The 14,608-nt window shown below is 44.2% G+C and overlaps 1 protein-coding gene across 1 annotated transcript in view; it reads left to right on the top strand.

The window, feature by feature from the left end:
* Positions 1–8,580: 8,580 nt before the first annotated feature.
* Positions 8,581–14,608, top strand: part of FEV (FEV, ETS transcription factor) — an 8,059-nt gene continuing 2,031 nt past the window's right edge. The window contains exons 1-2 of the mRNA XM_018554931.1: positions 8,581–8,657; positions 11,163–11,234. Coding sequence (XP_018410433.1) covers positions 8,609–8,657; positions 11,163–11,234 — 121 coding nt within the window. The 5' untranslated portion in view covers positions 8,581–8,608. The remainder of the gene's footprint in view (positions 8,658–11,162; positions 11,235–14,608) is intronic.

Here is a 14,608-nt window from a genome sequence, read left to right as displayed (position 1 = left end):
GCGGGCGGGCTGACCGGGAGCTGCGGTGATGGCCGCACGGTCAGTTCACCCCTGTGCCCCGGGGCAGGCGGGCGGCAGAGGGATGGAGCAGCTGCAGCCACAACAGACCCCCACAACCAGGGTCCAGGAAGCCCCACTGACCCGCTCTTTATGCATATTCTGACAGCCTGAGAGACGGGACGCTGCGCTTTTCGGTCGTTCCAGGGATTAGGTGGGTATTAAAGGGTTATTAAACACTCAGGCTTTTTTGCATATATATGAGGCTAGCAAGCAGTAGATATATGCAAAAAGTTGAGAAAAAAAAAAGCTTTAACAGCGGTTTAAACCTACCCCGTCTTCGCCGCACGCTCCCGTCCGAAAATCTGAAACTGCTCTGGCGGCCGCAAAGCATCGTGGGGCGGGCGCATGCGCAGTTCGGATTTTCGGCCGGGAGACGAGGAGAGACGCATGGTAAGTCTATGGACGTGTGCACCCGCATGCAGACACCTTGGGACAGGAAGTGCCAGCAAGGACAGAGGAGTCAGCGCTGGATCGGAGACCCGCCGCACCACTGGAGGGACAGATGAAAACATCAGGAAAGAAAAAGATCGGATAAGGAGACATCAGTTAAGGTAAGTGCTGACATTTACATTGGGGGGAGGGGACATTTTTTTTACTTTAATGTCACTTTAACCACTTCCGGGCCGCAGTACTGCTTTTAACAGCCGGCGATTGCTGTGTAACTTACAATCGATCTGGTGTCTGAACAGCCGCCGGATCGTTTGTACCGTGTGGGTCCCCCCCCTGCCCGCAGCGACCACTGGGTCGGTGGGTCTCCCCCCAATGATCAGAGAGAGATTCAACAGCTTCCAGCCGCTGATCTCTCCTCCGATCACTGGACCCTGATGCCTCCATAAAGGGGACCTGTCACACTCTATCTGCTATTACACAGGGTGCTTGTTAGCCCCCTATGTAATACCAATCGGGTTATTGTACAAAAAAAATAAATAAATCTTGCCCTTTGTTCCTTAGGTCCGCCACTGCACATGCTGTATGCATGTCATTGTAACTTTGTCTTTTTATTTACAGGCCGTAGGTGGTTCCAGTTCTGTAAATGGATGAAAGTTAAGATTGCGGTACTAAAGCCAGAGGAAGCGGCTATACAGACATTCAGCAATGAACTCTCCTGTACTCACCGCCGCAGACCTCCGGTATCCTCCTCTCCTGAGTGCCTGGCTTGTTTTAAGTTGCCTGTGATACTTTAACATAACACAGGCAGCTAAAGCAAGTCTGGGAAGCAGGTGACTGCCAGCGGAGCCCAGCCATGGACTAAGGGAGAGCTTCAATCAGGAATATATCCTCCGACGGTCATGACGTTTGTCACAATAATCCTGAATCTTTTATATCTGGAGCTGTAATTCATTGCTGTTGTAAAAAGATATACGATCAGACCTACGTCATATAGGCAATCATTAAAGGAAAAGTACACATCATCTGATACCACTTCATAAAAAATGTTGAAAAGTCCAGACAGGTGTAAAACATATTTAATTGAGTTATATATTAATATATGGTGATCATAGGGATCAGTGAGCGCAATAAACAGCTGGATTGTGGGGTGCTGTGTGCAGCCTGATGTAGCCAGAGGGTTAGATGGCCTCATTCTTCCAACATAACAGGGGAATGGGTTATAATGCCACCGATACAAACCATTCCATATTTATATGGAGGGGGGTGGCGGGAGGTTGTCTTATTCTGTTTAATTATATTTGTTGTCGGAAGCTGCAGGAAAATTGCCTGTGTTTGTGACCGGCATAAAGGGTGAAACTGTATTCTGCTTAACCAGTTAATAAGTATCATTCAGGTGTAAAGTTTGTTCCATTCACCAGACATTCAACCATGCAGTACTGCTAGTTCACCCCTAGATGGCAGCATAATACTAATTTAGCATTTGGATTCTGTTGGGCAAATTGAGCACATTGACCGCTTCTTTTATTATTATTATTATTATTTTCTGTAAAAGTTTAAAATGCCATGAATAAAATGTATTTCAAGCTTCAAAGTTGATAGAAGGAACAATTATGCTGCATTCACACCTATGCGACACCTATTATGTGCGTCATATGCGCGTTTTTTTGTGAGCATTTTTGCGCGTTTTTACGAGCAGGTTGTGAGCAGATTGTGGCATATTCATGTGCATATTAGCGCTGACTCTGCAAAAAAATAATTGCAACGCGTGTTTTGCAAGGGTTTTCTATTGAGTCAATGGGGAGAAAATTTAGAGGGTTATTCACAAAGCTAGCTGAAGCATCAGAAGTAGCTTCGGCTGATCCTTCGGCTAGCTTCGGTTGCGGAAGCCGTTCGGTTCAGTCGAACCGAGCGGAGCTAGCTGTCACTGCTATATTTTTTCAAAGTTATTTATTTTTTCACTCTTTTCATTGAATTGCTAGTCGGCTCGGTATCATAGAGGTGTTGAGCAGAATAGCCAAGCCGAATGCTGCTCGGTGGCATTCGTCTATTCACTCGCTGCTGTTCAGCCCCTATGTGAATAGACCGAAGGCAGCCGATGTACACCTGAAATCAGCCATACAAGCCTGAAGTGAATAGCTGAACAGCGTTCGACTCACTTCACTTCGGCTCGCTTATTTACTTGGCTGCCTCGGCTTTGTGAAAAACCTCTTTTAGATTTAGTCAATAGGAAGTATTGTCCTTTGTTTTGTTGTTTTTTTATTGTTATTACTATTATAACTGTAGACAGTGTAACATAATGCATTCTTTGTATTGTATCTGTTGTACCCGTGAATTGATCAGTTAAAGGGAATTTCCACCTTTTTAAAAAGAATAATAAACGCAGACTTGCTTCCAAAAGAAAAAAAATGACCATTTATTATTTTGCATTGAAGTCAGTAGAGCATTGCAACAGCCATCAGTGGATCAGTAGACCGTGCGTGCGATGCTCTGGCTCCTGCCGACTCTTCCTACCCCCCCATGTCCACACTGAGGTACAGACATTCAGTAACAAGGACGGGAGGACGAATGAATGGACTGTAGGTGATGTTACCGCACTTGTATTTTTATTGAGAACTACAAGTCCCTCTGCTGCGTTGGCTGATGGGACTGGTAGTTTCTGAGAATGGGTGATGCGGCTTTATGAACGGAGCCACGCACATCTGTGCCAAATTAAAAAATGTTAACAAGCTTTCAGGCAGAAGAACCCTGTGATTGAGGTAAATGGGGGACAGGAGGGGTGTGGGGTGATTGGGGGGGGGGGTTACAATTAGGGACAGTGGCGTCAAGCCAGTGACAGTCATTTTGGTGTCAGTCACTCGGTCCGAGAGTGTCCGGAGAGAGGAGGGCACCCGCAACATACCTCATCCCAACAGGTGAACGTCCACTCCTCTCTCTGCCGGCGTCCATCACGAAGATGGCCGCTGGCAGGCATCAATCAGATGGCAGCCCATGTCGATAATGTCATCGCGCACGCGCAATGTGACGTCATGAGCACACGCAATGACAACACGGCGGGGTGTCACACGGTCTGGTAACCGGCTGACACCCGACCTTAGGAAGCCCCTGATTAGGGATGCACCAATACCGGTTTTTCAGTATCGAGTACTAGTACTGATATTTTTTTTTTGGTACTCGCCAATACCAAATACCGATACCGGAAGTCCCATTAGGAAGCCGGGCGGTGTGTAATACCTCACCACCCAGCTTCCTGATTAGCCGGGAAGCTGGCTCCATGCTCCCTCGTCACCGGGTGACCAGGAAGCATAGAGCTGGCTTTCTGGACAATCAGGAAGCTAAGCTGCGAGTCATTACACGCTGCTCGGCTTCCTGATTGGCCGGGAAGCCGACTCCATGATCCCTCGTCAGCAAGTGATGAGGGAGCATGGAGTTGATTTCCCAGCCAATCAAGACAAGCCAATCAGCAACACAAGTCATTACATTGCCAGCTCGTGACAAGGGAGCATGGAACCGGCTTCCCGTACAATCAGGAAGCTGAGCGGCCTGTAATGACTTGTCACCCGGCTTCCTGATCCCGGAAGTTCTGGTATCGGGATAAGTATCCGGAGCATTTGGGTAAGAGCACTCGCCCAAATACTCGGTATTGGCACTGATACCAATGCTAGTATCGGTGTATCCCTAGTTACAATGTGACCATGTTTCATGTTACACATTATATACTGTAGGTGGTCAGATAGGTAAACTTAGTCTCAGAAGGGTTAGTTGCGGTATGCATGAGGAGTGATGCTCCAAGCTTTATTTATTTTTTGGTCATAATATACAATTTTCGATACAACTCCTTTAGGGATAAAACAAAAACTTCTGTGGTTTTGTGTGTTTTGAGCGTCTTTGTTACGGATAATGAATAGAGGGAGATGTTTATCTCTCCTTATTAATATTCATGATGAAGCTGCATCTCTCCGTATTGTATCGCAGACAGCCGGAGGTGTGACACGAGTCCCCGACATTTACATAACATACACCAGTCCCTGTCATCTCATTCAGTACCGACAGCAATGTGGTGTATGTACAAAGGGCTGGGTGAAGAATCTACGGCACCTGTCTGTGCAGATGAGAAATGAGATGACCCTCCATGGAGCCTCTCTGTGGTTAGAGTACACACAGCTGTAAAAGTTACTGTTGGTCTGGTAACATTGTACAAAACATCAATTGAGATGACTTAAAGGAGAACTATGGGGTAAGGGTTAAGGCTTTTCCCCATAGTTCTCCTTAGGGTAACGGGAGGACACAAACTAGCGTCCTCCCGTCACCCTAACCTCAGTATACCGCGAGCTACAGCTCGTATACTGAGACGCCGCAGCTCAAGCGGATCCCGACAATTATGTCTGGATCTGCCCAGCTGTGTGACTGACAGCTGGCTCTGCCTATCTAGAGGCAGAGCCAGCTGTACCCGCCCCCTCCCCCGTCCGTTCCGCTAGTCAGCGCTGGAGGATCGGAGCGGGGAGGGGGGAATCCAGCCCCTCCCCTGTCACGGCAGAGAACCGTGACAGGATCGAGAGGTGAGCGAATGCCGGTATGTGTTCGCTCACTTCCCGTTCTACTGAGCCGACCTGTGACAGTCTCATTGTGAGGTGAGTGAAAAACACCCACCTCATAGTTCTCCTTTAAAGACAAAGTAAATGTTTTTTTTTTTAAATGCAAGCAGCGCAGTGATCAGAACGCAGGTTCCGGAACACAGCTTCCTGTTTCAATACTTTAATAAATATCAGGCGAAGATTTCACATCATAAACCCAGTAATGCGTTTCAGCCACACGGCCTTAGTTCTAGCCATGACTTAGTCAGGCCACGTGTGGCTGAAACACCTTATTAGGTTTATAATATGAACTATTCATCTGATATGTATTAATTTTTGCTTTCGTTTTGAAGTAGGGAATGATTCACACCCCTACCATAGTTTTATCTTCCTGTCTATGTCACAGGAAGTGACAGGAATTTTTTGTCTGCAGTGAGGGGAAATTATAGACAGTTATCTCTGTAACAAGTGTCCCCCATGGGAGATTCCTCTCTATTCCTGTTATGGTGACAGCACTTTTGATTAGTTTTCTCTCCCGGTGAAAATAGTCACCAGGAGAAACAGAGAGGGTGAATCTCTGCAGAGAGAGAAACGATTGCTGAAAATCAGACAGGGTTACAAATACAGGGTCTTGGGGGTGTATTCAGAATCTCTACCCAAGCCATTGGGCAATGACGAATTGAAGTAAACGTTCACAGACAAGAATCAAAAGAGGAGAATATAACTCAGTGAGTTAAAGAAGATGACCTGTTGGGTGGGACATTTTATTATTTCACATCTGGAAAAGGTGGTAATAACATTTTGGAATGAAGGAAGGTACAATTTATAATAGAGCCTGCAATGCACAGTATTGTGGTACCACACGTCACACTGCATTGCGGGGCATTGGGGCCGGGAGGTGCATTGGGGCGCCATTCAAATGAATGGTAACATAAGTCACCTGTGGTAAGCGGTACAGTACAGTGTGAATGGGCCCTAATAAAGTGTTTGTTACTATACAGGGCCATGTAAAGCTGAGGGTCACATTCTACAGCTCAGAGGATTAAAGTGCATTTCTAGGCAAAAGTTTTTTCATTTAGTTTTGGATAGAGTGGAGAAGGGTTAGACACTTTGTAAAGTTTTTATTGTCGTCTGTGTTCTCATTGAGATGTATCCCTCTATTTGATAGAGATGTGACCATTATAATCTAGAAGGAAAGTGAGGGGAACTCCAAAGTCTTTGAGTTGTCACAATAACAATCTTCCAATGGGGACACTTGTTCTGGGGACAACTGAAGAAGCATTCACCCATTTTGGAAGATTTCCTCTAACTTCCTGTTGTGTCGCTGGGACAGGAATTAAAAAGAGATTTCTTCAGTGGCACACAGACACAGCTGTTAACAGACAGAGAGTTAAAGGACAACTATGGGGTTAAGTCTTTTCCCCATAGTTCTCCTTAGGGTAACGGGAGGACGCCGCAGCTGAAGCGGATCCCGACAATTGTGCCGGGATCCGCCCAGCTGCGTGACAGACAGCTGGCTCTGCTTAACGATAGGCAGAGCCAGCTGTACCCGCCCCCTCCCCCGTCCGTTCCGCCAGTCAGCGCTGGCGGATCGGAGCGGGGAGGGGGGAATCCAGCCCCTCCCCTGTCACGGCAGAGAGCCGTGACAGGATGGAGAGGTGAGCGAACGCCGGTATGTGTTCGCTCACCTCCCGATCTACTGAGCCGACCTGTGACAGTCTCATTGTCACAGGTCGGCTAGAACTATGAGGTGAGTGAAAAGCACCCACCTCATAGTTCTCCTTTAAGTGTTTCAGTCTCTGGCTGCAGAGGATTTCTGGTCTTTTAAAATGGACCTGAAGCCAAACATTTTTTAGGTTTTTGTTTTTGAAAGTGTGGAAAGAAGTCAGAAGAACCTGTTTGTTTCTTTGTCCCGTTTTAGAAAGATTTACTTTATTTGGCCTGATGACCCCGAAGACTGAACGTGAAGGAGAATTCAAACTTTAGAGTTGTCACCAGAACAAGTTCAGGGGGGCAAACTTATTTTGATGACAACTGTCATTTTCCTTGCTTTGGAAAGATTTGCTTTTTACTTGCAGCTGTGTCAGCAGAACAGGAAATAAAGGCAAACCTGCCCAATGGGACACAGATGACAACCAAAAACACCTGGCTGGGATTTAACCATTACCTATACTGAAAAGTTGACTTAATATATTTTTAAGTTCTATGACTTGGTCTCCAGCACAGGGATGGTTTAGGGCATGCAATGTCTATGGCACACAGAGGGTTACACTCTATTGTTCAGTCACTGGAAGAGCGTTAAATGTCATGCACAAAAGGTTATGTCTTATGGCTCCGTCTCTAGCACGCAGAGGGTTAAATGTGCCCAGTGCACAAAGGGTTACACTTTATGCCTAGGTCTCTGCCAGAGGGTTAAATGTAATGCACAAAAGGTTATGCCTTATGGCTCCATCTCTAGCACACAGAGGGTAAATGTGTCTGGTGCACAAAGGGTTATGCATTGTCACATGGTCTCTGGCATGCAGGGGGTAAAATGTTTCTGGCGCCCAAAGGGTTACGCTTTTTGCCGAGGTCTCTGGTAGGGGGTTAAATGTTATGCACAAAGGGTTATGCCTCATGGCTCGGTCTCTAGTGCGCAGAGGGTTAAATGTGTCTGGTGCACAAAGGGTTACACGTTGTCACATGCTCTCTTGTGCACAGAGGTTTACATGTGTCCGGCACACAAAGGGTTACACTTTATGCCTAGGTCTCTGGCAAAGGGTCATGACCAAATGGTTACGCCTAATGGCTCCATCTCTGGCACGCAGAGGGTTAAATGTGTCTGGCGCCCGAAGGGTTACATTTTATGCCTAGGTCTCTAGCAGAGGGTTAAATGTTATGCACAAAGTGTCTATAGTGCACAGAGGGTTAAATGTGTCTGGTGCACAAAGGGTTACGCTCTATGCCTAGGTCTCTGGCATACAGATGGTTAAATGTGCCTAGCACACAAAGGGTTACTTTTTATGGCTCAGCACCCAGAGGGTCAATGCCTGGCTGATGTGTCTATAATGGCCTCTAATTGCCCCATTGTCAGCCCCCCCCCTCCCAGGTTCTGGTTCCCCCCGGATGAATCTCCATCATATTGTTGTCTCAGAGCTAATGAAGCGCACAGAGCCCGCACCGTCCGCCCCGAACCTCTCCGCCTGTGACGCCGCCTGCTGTTTACAAAGAGTTAAACAGGCGTGAAATGTGGCGAAGGGGGGCGCTGTTCCCATAGTAACTCTGATCTTTAACAGCCCAACTTTTATTAATACTGAGATGAGCGCTGATAAGAGGGGCAGCGGGCAGCGGTTCGATCTAAACGTGACACAGTCAGATGGCAGCTTTAATTAAAAAAGAGTTTTACAGAGGAAATGATGGCGGGAGGGGCCCCTCTTCTCCATTCTGGAAGGGCCACATCTCAGAGGGTTGCCTGGATATTATCCTTGTCCTCTCCTCCCTCCCATCTATTCCCCATTCTCTGCCTTCAGCATCTAATAACAATAGTGCTAAAGTCTTATTATTAATAGGAGAGGCAGCCCACCCCATGCGGGTGTCAGAGCTCCTCCATGGCTCAGGGTGCCGCGTCCCAGCTCCTGCTCAACATGTACCTCACAGGTAGAACATTGGGGGGATAGGCTGGGGGCCCCAAAAATGTTTAGGTGGGAGCAGCTGGCAGTCCTGGACCTGCCCCCCTCCCCCTTTTCTTTAGACCTGGGGGTGAATGTACTTGTTCACATTCATTCCTTCATTTCTCTTGGCCACTTACTGGCTTTGCTTTCTTAGTTTTGAGTCTTTTTTTGTCCACTACAGGCTGTCTGCAGAGTCCTTCCCATCCTCGTCCTTGGATTCTTCTGCATCCCCCATTGAATTTATTTGACACTTTTTCTGCCTGCTGAGAGCTCAGTTCTGCCTCTGCCCCCTTCTCCCCACTTCACTTCCTTATGGTCCCCACTTTTGACCTATGCTTCCCATTTTTATTTTTCTTGCTGATGGAAACTGTCATCCCTCATTTATATCTTCCACCAACGAATGACACCCCTTCATCCTGTTCTGGTATGTGTGTCACCCCTCACCCAATGTGTGTCACCCCTCAATCCTCTTTTGGTATGTGTGCCACCCCTCAATCCTGTTCTAGTATGTGTGTCACCCCTCTCCCAGTTTGTGTCTCCCCTCAATCCTGTTCTGGTATGTAACACCCCTTACTCAATGTATGTCACCCCTGTAACCTTTTCTGACTAGTGTGTCACCCCTCACCCAATGTGTGTCACCCCTCAATCCTGTTCTGGTATGTAACACCCCTTACTCAATGTATGTCACCCCTGTAACCTTTTCTGGCTAGTGTGTCACCCCTCACTCAATGTGTGTCACCCCTCTATCCTGTTCTGATATGTATCACCCTCACCCAATATGTGCCACTGCTCTAGCTGTTCTGATATGTATCACCCATCACCCAATGTGTATCGCCCCTCTATCCTGTAATTGTATGTGTGTCACCCCCCTATCCAGTTCTGATATGTATCACCCATCACCTAATGTGTGTCCCCCCTCTCTTGTCCTGATATGCATCACCCCAATGTGTATCACCCCTCTACTCTGTAATTTTGTGTGTGTTACCCCTCACCCTATGTGTGCCACCCTTCTATCCTTTTGTGGTGTGTTTGTCACCTCATCTAACATGTGTCCCAACACCATCCTGTTCTCGCATGTGTCACCCCACTATTAGGTGTCACTGATCGCTTCCCAGTGTCTCCTTCACTTGTGTCTGCGATCCACTGTCACCCCCTTACATCACCCTCTGTCACCCCATTCTCTTCCTGTCACCACCTTGATTCTTCATGTCTTTGCCCAATTCCACCTGTAAATGCCATTCATCACTATTATTCTCTGAACCCCCAAATTATACTAGTTACCGCAAATCTTTTCCATAGGACCCCCCTCTTTTTCCAGAGTTCCGTTCCTCTGTCCCTATTATTTGGGAGCCCTATCTTCCTTCTGATATTATTCGGTGTGATCCCAAATCTCAATTTGTTGTGAGTCTTCCTCTGTGATGCCCCCCCAGTGTTGTCTTCCTCTGGGGTGTACCTCCTGTCTGTCCTCGGGCTGGTCTCCGCAGTCTTATAACTCCCCAGAAATCGGATTTCCTTTTTCCTGGACGCGTTTCCTGCCGTCTCTCCTTACACTGACTGGGAGCCGGGGAGCAGCCTGTCCTGCCCCCCAAAACTACAGATCTTTTCACAACACACTGGCTGAAGCTTGGGGACCAGCTTGATATTGTCCCCCAAACTTTCAGAGCCCCCCTCCCCCCAACTCCACAGTGACTGCCTAAGATCTTAGCCTGCCCCCAGAAATACAGCAAAGCATCCGACTGATCTATTGGGTAGAGGTTTGTTCTTGACACCCCCCTTACCCAAACCACCCTGGGGACCCAGTTTTTTTCCAGCTCCCCAAAACTGCTAAGCCCCTAACGAAATACAATGATTGCCTGCGAACTATACCCTTCAGAACACATTGACTATAGTTTTTGGGAACTTCTTGCCTCTGCATCCTTCATTGCCGGGCATCTCCTGAGCACACTGACTGAGATCTGGGGAGCAGCCTATACACCCCAAAATATATTTCCCAGGGCACACCGACTCCTATTCCAGGGAGAAGCCCCAAACTTCGGAGTAATCGAAAAACCTCAAAGACTGACTGAGATCCGGGGAGCAGTTTGTCCATACACCCCAAACTACAGAATTTTCCCTGAGCACACTGACTGAGATCCGGGGGGCTGCCTGCCCCTACACCCCAAACTACAAAGACAGAGGAGCTCAGACTGCACTGTACTCTGTTATAAACCCCTGCAATGGAAGAATTTCCATCTTTTTTCTTTAAGCTTTGTTACATTCCTTCTTCACTCCACATTATGTGCTGTTTTTGTTTAATATATTAGCATTGCTCTTTATGTATTTACTGCTAATACTGTGTAAACTCTTCGATGTGTAACACTTGCTACCCCAACCATTCCTGCAGAGCCATTCATTGTTACATTGGACGTTTATTGTCTCTGTAAGATGCAGAGAGTTCTGATGGGGAGTTCTGGCAGCTTTTTATCATATGTTGGTTGTTACTTTGTCTCAGATCCGGTGGGAGAGACTTTCCTGAAGGAGAAGACCCAAAACTGGAGACCCTTCTCAGCCGGGGTGCAGAAAGGTGAGCAAACCCCAGACCACTGTATACCTGTCCGATCCATCCCCTGCTGCCATTGCATAGGGGTATTATTCATATTTGATCTTATTTATTATAGTTGTTTTACCCTTTATATTCAGGCTCACAGCTCGACATTTAAGAGCCAGAATAGTTAAATAGCAGTTATAGCCATATGATCACCTAAAATACTAACACAGAATAGCATATATAGGGGGAACAGGCAGGTGCATACTATTAATGTAATATAACGCAACAACCTCATACAGGGGACAGGGTCGGGTGCGACCCGGTTGCTGTTCGTGGTTCTGAAACCGATATATCGCAATTGCTGTGGTGCTGAATCTGTTTCTGCAAACGCTTTAAATCCTCTTACGATGTATCCTCAGGAAGAATATAATTGTCTATCTGTAGCCAATCTAAAACTTCGTTTATCGTGTACTAAAAAAATCCTCCAACTACCTTTATTAGCTGTTTTGCATTGTCTATAATTTGCCCCGCTGGAGATCCTATATAATATTTATTATTGGGGTTCTTTCACCTACTTGTTGACCCGCAGCAATTAATTGAATAGACCCCAAAGAAACCTACAGAACTATATAAAGTGATTTTTTTTGCTGCTGTTTGTTCGGTGGCTGGATCGGTGTTATTGCCCTGTAATATTTTTATTGTGCACAGCCATCTGCAATAATTATCTGTAGTATCCCGGCAAAGGGACAGTGAGAGGACAAACTCCAAAACCAGCTTCTAGACAGCTGGTATCTTGTTAAATAAAAGGCTTAAAACTGTTGATTTTACACTGCAGATTACTTGGTAACAGCAGCAAAAATTGAAGTGTTTTCTATCCGTCTGCTATACAGAGCTGTGGTTTTGGCTCAGCCATCCCATCTGTCTTAAAGTTCAGAAAGCTTTCTATTTCCCTATACTTGCTGATAATTATTTTTTTTAATTTAATTTATGACTACTTATAGTTACCTGCATGAATTTAAAAAAATGCTAGACTTTTTTTAATTATATTTCAATTGCCCAATTTTAAATGATTTTTATACATTGTAAATGATTAGCATTATCAATATGATTGATTTCTGTAAGCCTATACTGGTTCACTGGTGGCATCACTATTCACATTTGTAATAAAGGAGAGTATATGGCTGACAACCTGGATATAAGCGACCAGCTTGCCTGCCTGTAACTCTATTAAAGTGATACAGGCTGAACCTTGTCTGCTTAGACTCCCTTTTAGGTATTTGTACTGGATACCATTGTCACTGAGAAGAAAATGATGGGAAATGCAATATTTTAGAGCTATGGCCAGAGCAATAGATGAGAGGAAATCAATTGAGACTTTTATTCTGGTGACAACTGTCTAAAATAAATGAGAATTATCTTCCCTTTGGGTAGATTTCGTCTTTTTTCCTGTTGTGTGTCCAAGGCTGGAAGTGAAGGGCAAGACAGACAGACAGCAAAGCTAGAAAAAAAAGTTTTAGCTGTAAGCCCATACATTATCTATCTCAGAAGCAGCACTTTGAGAGCAGTTTTTTTTCCGGAAGGTGATATGACCCAGACAATATTATTTTGAAACATCCATTAGGTTTTGAATGAAACATTAATGAATTGCTAGGGGAAAAAAATACAACTTTCCCATAAGCAAAATGTAGTGTTTCCAGTATAGGAGAATGCTTTGCATAAAACTTCATGGGCTGTTATCATGAAAGTGTTACCTTTTAATGAATCACTGGATAAGGATAGGAATGACAGGTAGGAGAGGTGTATTTTGTAAATATAATTCCACATATTTTTGAAAATAGTTTTCCGATTTTCAGTGTGTATTCTAATTTATAAAACTTCCAAAGTATTCTAAACTATATACAAATATAAACAGATACTTATTCAGAAGTTAATAATTATTCCTTTAAACAAACTATTATGATAAATTGGCTTCTAAAAGGATATACATTCAGTATTCCCAAATAGCTCAACATTTAAGCTCTGACTTACCTGAAAGGGTTTAAATATCTTTAAGGTTTTAAATGCCATTAGAAAGGAAAAGCAGGAAAGAAGCGGGAAACATAATTTTGAAGTAAATACAATTTATTATATTTAAAGAAATGACATCAGACAGTATAAAGAGAGGCCATGAAGGAATAGACAGTGCAGTGCAAAAAATAAATGTAAAAATATATGTTATTAGGCAGGTCTGAGGGTGGTCCAAGCATTGCATTCTACTCTTTTTTTCTTTATTTAGAGGATGTGGAGGGTGTATTTTAGGTAGTTTATTTAAGTTAGTGATCTTTGTATTTGTGTATCTTTCCATTTGATTTGTGTACTGTTGCTTTGATTTTGTTTTTATTATTTATTTTTGTTTTCAATTTTGTATAAAAAAAAAAATATTGATGCTAATGAGCAGCCCGTTTTAGCACAAGAAGAGGTTCAGGAATGAAGCTTCAGTAACCCCTTAGGAGCCGTTTCAGGTCTTAAAAACAAAAAAAAAACACCTTAATTGTGCCTTTCCTGTTGACTATAAAACATTCACCAAAATGGCAAAATTTCACAGAAATCTACCGATTTTTAATCCAATTTTAGGTAAATGAATACTTTCAATGTCACTGATCTCTAATAGCAAGCATAGAAAGAAAACATTTGTTATTGGATACTAAGGGATGTGTTTATTAAACTCTGTTAAATCCAGAAACCCCAATATTCACCAACATCATTCACCACTTTAAATTCAGAGAGTAGAATGTAGGTGAATGTTTATATTGGTAAATGAGCAGTGAATGTTTAATGTACAATAACATTTTAGGGTGTGTCTGTAGACAGTTCTGATTTAGCGCACTGATTGTGTGTCCTTGGAAATGGTCTTTTATCTTTTTATTTATATATATCCAATGGTTTGTGATTTGTAGTTTACAGATTTATTAAACAAGGTATTCATCTAATTCATGTTTGGTGAATTTTTTGTTTAAATCAATTTAGGAACATGCCATATTCATAAGTGGTGAATGTGACATTCACAATGTATTTACAGGTAAACAATTTGCTGCATTCATAAAATCAGGAAGTTTCGTATTACTAGCAAGACCAGATCTAGCAACATTAAGCGACATTCACCCAATCAGTTCTTTAAAGAGGTTCTTACCACACCATTCACCCTATAGCCAGGCCAAGTGTGACTTTCACCAAAAAAAGCCTTTGCTTGACACATTCACCATCCTGAATCTACATTTTAAAAAGGTGTTTTCAAGAACTGGAGGTTTCTGAAGCTTTAAAAAACATTTCACCAGGCATTCCCAGAATAATCATCCTGCTATTTAATAATTTCTGCATGGAATCCAGTAAATATATATATATATATATATATATATATAATATATTATATA

The sequence above is a fragment of the Nanorana parkeri genome, unplaced genomic scaffold, assembly GCF_000935625.1.
Source record: "Nanorana parkeri isolate BGI_ZX_2015 unplaced genomic scaffold, ASM93562v1 scaffold178, whole genome shotgun sequence".
Lineage (NCBI taxonomy): Eukaryota > Metazoa > Chordata > Amphibia > Anura > Dicroglossidae > Nanorana > Nanorana parkeri.
Note: the sequence above shows the minus strand (reverse complement) of the source record. Positions and strands in the feature narration are given on the sequence as shown.